Below are 6,220 nucleotides of genomic sequence, written 5' to 3'. Positions count from 1 at the left end.
AAGTAGATAAATATCATAATTACTATTGAAAAGCAATCAAGATGAGTCAATCTGATCAGGATTAAAAAAAGATGAAATGAGTCTCATCCTAAAATAAAATTATCTCTAAGTGAGATAATTTGATCCTTAAATGTCAGAACTCAAATTCCAATTGATCTTCATCTCCTAAACCTTATCAAATAAAATTTTCTCCTCTATAAATAGAGGTCCCAACATAAGATTGGGACACGGAAATTCACTAAGTATCATATATTGTGAGTGTTTTTATCAGAAGAATGAGTATTTGGGTTGTGACTAGAGTGCACTTTTCATGTTGTGATTGTGCACCTGACCTGAAAGTTTGATCTGGGGCTCATGGCATAACAATTTTCAAAGATCTGAAATTTTTCGTTACTAATCAGGTATTTATCTTTATGATATTTACAATTTATGCATAAAATAACTAACGCATTTCGCAATATATAAACTAGTATGAAACCGTACAAATTTTACAATCCTGTTTATGTTTAACATCTATGAAACCTAGAAATTTCTGATTACAACACAGACCCACCCTCATCAATGTCCTTGGCCAAACAGTGACCATATTTGATGGAGTGGGAGGTTAGAATACTCAGACTACTTGCCTTGTAAGAAAATGGGGCGATAATTTTTATTTTTCTTATCAAAAATGGTACCATATGATGAATAGATTAGATCCAAGAGGAAGGGGAACTGAAAGGACGGGAGAATATAGATTGGAACACAAGCTACTAGTGCTGCAGTAATTAGTATCATGTCCTTGTATTTTCCCGCCACAAGATAGAGGGAAGCTGCGAAGGTTATCATCATGCTTATTATGGAGAGAAACAAGGTGGCAAGATCAATCATCAGCCTCTTGGGAAGAGCATCAAGAAAATCTCTTTCTTCATAGCGTGAAGATAGGATGGACAAGAACATCAATAGAGAAGTCGCGGATGTGAATAAAGAAAATGCATTTGAAATGGAAAAGATGATGAATGCTCTTTCTTTAGAGAAAATCGGGAGGCCACTGTGGTCATTGTTGCCAGGACCAGTGATTCCAGCTGCAAAAGCTATAGTGGCAATCAGGGATGCCACAATTGCGCATGAATTTGTTGTATCTTTTATCCATTTCTCTCCTTCACATACTAGGTCCTTGTGTGCTTTAGTAAATATCATGGTAGGAATTTCTCCAAGCTTGTTTTTCTTCTGTCTACATTCGAGTGGCACAAGGTTCTTGAGTTCCTGAATGAGAAGCGTAATTAAAAATGTGTTTTTCCTTCTATTATCGTCAGTAAGCTCAAATTTAAGATTGATCGTCGTGCATGTAAGATTTTAAGTAATGCTTTCCTAAATAATCATTAAACCAAATTGAAATGAGTTAATTACCTCAAACCATTGCAACTCACGTTGCATTTGAAATGCTGCACCAGGAATAAGATTTAGTATGCTTCGAGGTGGCAGTCTCGCCGCCAAATGCAATATATTGTTCTCTTCCTTGTCCAAGCGATGGGATATGAGATCCATCTGATATATGATGCTGAAAACTTTTTCCTGACGGTGTAAAATTGCCAATTGGAATACATTATGATTGTTATCATCAGTAAACCAAACTGCATCCGGAAACGAATCCAATATTTCTTTCACCACCTCTTTAACTCCTAATTTTGCTGCGGAAAGCAGTGGGCCTTTCAGAATTGATTCATAAGCCTTGTCGTCACTTACAGTTGCAATTTGCTGGCACAACGATTTCACCAGCCCAACTGCTTGATAATGCTCTTGTTTTTTCTCCCCGATGTGTTTAATGTGAGGCACTAGAGTTGCAAAATTAAGTCAAGAATGCAGTAATTAAATTTCAGCCAAATCAATTGTTACAACTAATTAAACTAGAAATCCATGTGTATGTTGAATTAATTACGTTACCTAAGAACGCCAAGACTTTGTAAAGCATGGCTTGTAATCTTTGGCTCACTGCAAGTTATCATCAAAGCAATTAAATCAATTTGGAAAACTACTTTATCTAGGCAGAATTTGGAACGTGCCCTTGAATTTGTACAATTAAACCTGGAATGCAGAAGCTTCGCACAAAAGTTTGGTCCTCAATGTCAGATCTGCTGCATTCTTGAGCATACTTGTCCAACTTCTCCGGAACACCTTGAATAAAAGCATATAATATAATTAAGGTCCTTGCACAAACAGAAAGAAGAGGATTTATTGAAAAAGTGATATCCTTACAAGAATAGATAGCTTTTTTCCAAAAGGATAGATGACTCCCACTTTGGAACGCCAACACGTTCGAAGCTATTGCTGATAAAACACTAACACCAGTGGGAAGTTGTAATTTTGCCAGTTCGGGATTCCGATCAATCAATTTTAGGGCCTCATCTACTTGATAAAACAAATTAAATTAACAAGCATTACAAGAGATGATATATATATAAATAGTTAAACAAATAAATCAGTTGTAAGAGTAATATTATATATTTATTTGTTTGACTATTTATTTATATATATACACACAGATGCATGCATGAGTATTGTTGTAGGTTCTCACCGTAGTATCCAGAAAATATTACTTGTCTAACAAGCCGAACCCCGGATCTGTCTGCAAAAGGCCTAACACCACCTTGCTCCTCTTGAGTCTGTGACAACAAGTATTGGAAAGTATCCTTGTGATCATATCTGGCAGCCAGGTGGATCGGTAGAACCCTAGAATTGTTGCTAATATACAACAACGGGGGACGTTTTTCCACCAGAATAACCGCAGCACTCGTGTTACCAACAATAGCAGCGTAGCTAAGTACAGTTTGGCCATAAACATTTTTATGTTCGAGGGCCTCAATCGGCATTTTTTCCACCAAATTCTTCACGACATCGATTCCCTTCTTTCCTGCTTGGACTGCTACGTGCAGTGCATTCTCCTGGTTCGAGTTGATATTGGCAGTGACTGCATCTTGGTTTTTCTCAAAGAATTTCTTGGCGCTCTCCCAATTGCCTTCCGCAACAGCTCTGCGCAATGCCACGTATTTCTGGTACTCCATCTACACTTTTATGTGTTCATGGATCAAATAATATTTTTAAGTTTTTTTTTTTACCCTATTATGGATTAGGTCCAACACAATTTAGATTATGACAACAATTCTTTCTAAGATCAATTTGATAATGATATATGACTAATAAACACCAAATCAATTAGAGTTAATTGGATATCTTAATTGATTAGTATGTAATCAATACAATTAGAAACGAAATAACTTGTATGACTTTGTCCAAGACAAGTGACCATCAAGTCTATGAAATTGAGCTCGGCATTATAATGAGGTTGTAATGAATTAGTTGATGTCATGCTTTATTACGTCGCCATAACCTACACTCTAATCAAAGCCACATCTCTTAATTATGCATCTATTTAATTTGAGTGGCATATATATAGCACCCCATATAATTTATTTTGTTTCTGGAAATTTTTTTAATTTTTATTTCTTAGGCGGCACAACTAATTCATTAATTTTTAACAAAGACAACATCAATCAATTTACCCAAATAGGACTTAAGAGTTAATTGGATTTCCTCTGTCCTCTCAAGGCGGCCCCTATTGTTAAAAATTCTCAATGTAAATTGATTACTCTTTTCCTTAGAGTTCTCTTCTCTCTTTATCTAAACTTTATATATATATATATATATATATTTAAAATTTGAAATCTTGTTATAAACTAAAAAATATTTTTTCCAAATATATAACAATTATAAAAAATATATTTTTAAATTACAAAAATAGATTTTCTAATCTTTAACTAATATATACATAAATTTGATACAATTATGGATAGAAAATCCATTTTTTTCTAAAAATATATTTTAGGAAAATATTATATATATATACAAATTATTATACATACAAATATTACATATATTAATTTATATAAATTCAAAATAAAAAAAAAAAAAGTCTTCCCAAGGCCTTGTTACTGCCTTTTCACACAAAAAACAAGTGGCGATGTTTTTGGATCGTCTTCCCAAGATCCCTTACCCAAATCAGTTATCGATAAATCTATTGGAGACCTAGTTGAAGTGGGGTAGAAATAGGATTTTCTTGATAAGCACTTCTACTGGAATGTTATAGCTTTTGTCCGGAGATGTTGGAGCTTTGGTTGAGTATGAGTTTTGGACTGTTTTAGAAGTCTTTATTGATTCTAATTGATTTTAAATTGAGGTAGGACTTTGGGTCAGGGAGCAGAACTCTAAGTGTCTGTATTAAATATTTTTAACATTATTTAATTACTCTGTCTTTTTTATTTCAAGAAAGACAAGTGTTAGATGACATAATAATTTGTCACCGTCATAGCAGTGTGGCACCCACAAATACTAAGGATAAAAAACCAACACGAAGAAGAGAAAATTCCCATGGCACCAAGACACCCAACACAGCAAAAGATCTATGTCGTGGACAAACGACACTAATCGATAAAAACCTCATGACACCAACAACACCCAATTGATGAACAGAATTTTAAAATATATGAGTTAATAACAAAAATTATTCATGCAGAGAAGAGAGAGTAGGAAGGATATGTTTTCTTTCAAAGGCTGGGGGCGAATTTTACATCGCATTCCACAAAACATGTGGGTAAATTTTTTTTGTTTTATTATATATGTATTTTTTTTTTATAATAAAGAAGACATGCTCACAACCTTTCTTTAACAGTTTTGAGCATTACGCTAGTAAACCTCGAGTGCATGTAGTAGCTTGGAGGCTATGCACACTAGAAAAGCCAACTAAAGGATGCAAACAAATAAAACTAAGACGACATGCATGTCGTCTTTACTTTTCCGCAAGTAGATATACGCTATGCACGTATGTTCTTGAACCATGATTCACGACAAAAATAAAAGAGTAGCCAGCATGAAAACATCACATGTAAACTATAGCATTTCAGACGAAGAAGAGAGAACACAGAACACGCAAGAAGAGAGAACACACAAAGTAACATATCTACATAGATATGCAATTGATTTTGAAGCTGTTCGAGGATTTCAAACCTTGTAGCTTTAGTGCTTTACCCTTTAATTTGAACACTTGAAACCCTCCAATGTGTGCTTCAACAGCCAATTATTCCCGACTTTCAGAACCTAACCCAACGAGTACATCTCCAGCTCTCTCAGCCAATTTCTTGGCCCTCCTTTCTTATCTCTTTGGAGGAGGGCTCAAAGTTAGCTAAAAAAGTCTTTAATTGTTTACATATTTTGTCGTTTCCAGCAAAATTCAGGGTAAATTTGACTTTTGTTGGTTGTCCAGCCTGCTTTAATTTCATGTCATAAACCAAAAAGGAAAATTTTATTTCCAACTACTATTTTTACTCTTTACAGTTATATTTTAATGTATTTAAAATAATTTTTTTTAAAAAATTCATTTTTACCCTCATTGTCACTTTCTGCCACCCACATTCATAATAAAGACAATGGAACAAAAAATATACGCTAAATTTGATGCAGTTGAAAACAAAAAAAAAATAGATAAAAATATAAAAATAAATGAACGCACATATATACACAAACACACACATATATATACACCCAATACACAAATATAAATATATATTTATATACACACGCAAAAACACACACACATGTAGTTATGTGTGCATATATATATATATATATGTATATATGTGTCTACGTGTGTGTATATATGTGTTTTTGATTTTGTAATCTATGAAGAATTGTGACTGAGAAGATGAACACTAATTTTTAATGAAGATGAACACGAATTTACCTATACTAAATTGAAGATGAACATGAATTTTTAATGAAAGTGACTGCATTTTAATTATAATTTATGGATCAAAATTATTGAGGTTTGAAAATGTATTATAGAGATAAATATGTATGAATGACTATGACCATGTAGAAGAGGGTATTTTTTAAACAATATTAATTATAAAAAATTATTAAATTAATTATAAAAAATAAAAGAATAAAAATAAATTTTTAATAATTATGAAAAAAAAAGTGAGTGCAAATAAGATTTTCCGAGCAAATAAAACCCACCTACCCTTGTCTTTTGCACACGCTTGAGCTGAGAGGCTCTCTACAATATTTAATTTGGTACCGACATGTAAAGAATGTAAAATAATTAAAATAAAAAAACAATGAAAAAAGAAAAGAGTGCAGTGAGAAAATAAGGAGACGAGATGCAGCATTCATAATTATTTTCTGACCC

At 33.2% G+C, this 6,220-nt stretch overlaps 1 protein-coding gene across 4 annotated transcripts; it reads right to left on the bottom strand.

The window, feature by feature from the left end:
• Positions 1 to 434: 434 nt before the first annotated feature.
• LOC127806863 (ankyrin repeat-containing protein NPR4-like) lies at positions 435 to 5,226 on the bottom strand. 4 transcript variants are annotated; one of them, XM_052344412.1, is made up of 7 exons: positions 5,062 to 5,226; positions 2,555 to 3,041; positions 2,236 to 2,385; positions 2,065 to 2,154; positions 1,924 to 1,971; positions 1,390 to 1,814; positions 435 to 1,245 (listed from the first exon to the last, which is right to left on the bottom strand). In XM_052344412.1, the coding sequence occupies exons 2-7, from the start codon at positions 3,039 to 3,041 to the stop codon at positions 619 to 621; spliced, it is 1,827 nt and encodes a 608-aa protein (XP_052200372.1). In that variant the 5' UTR covers positions 5,062 to 5,226; the 3' UTR covers positions 435 to 618. The 4 variants fall into 4 exon arrangements, with proteins under 4 accessions (XP_052200372.1, XP_052200373.1, XP_052200374.1 ...); XM_052344413.1 differs by having other exon boundaries at positions 2,555 to 3,046; positions 5,041 to 5,212; XM_052344414.1 differs by having other exon boundaries at positions 2,555 to 3,009; positions 5,041 to 5,211.
• Between the last annotated feature and the right edge of the window lie 994 nt (positions 5,227 to 6,220).

This window comes from Diospyros lotus, chromosome 7 (genome assembly GCF_014633365.1).
Source record: "Diospyros lotus cultivar Yz01 chromosome 7, ASM1463336v1, whole genome shotgun sequence".
Taxonomy (NCBI): domain Eukaryota; kingdom Viridiplantae; phylum Streptophyta; class Magnoliopsida; order Ericales; family Ebenaceae; genus Diospyros; species Diospyros lotus.
This window is presented reverse-complemented; position numbering and strand designations above follow the sequence as displayed.

Excerpts from the sequence above, each read along its gene's own strand:
- LOC127806863 (XM_052344412.1), bottom strand. The coding sequence starts at position 3,041 with ATGGAGTACCAGAAATACGTGGCATTGCGCAGAGCTGTTGCGGAAGGC. Across the intron at positions 1,972-2,064 it reads GCGAAGCTTCTGCATTCCAG|TGAGCCAAAGATTACAAGCC; the intron begins GTTTAATTGTAC and ends GATAACTTGCAG. Across the intron at positions 1,246-1,389 it reads GTGAGTTGCAATGGTTTGAG|GAACTCAAGAACCTTGTGCC; the intron begins GTAATTAACTCA and ends CTTCTCATTCAG.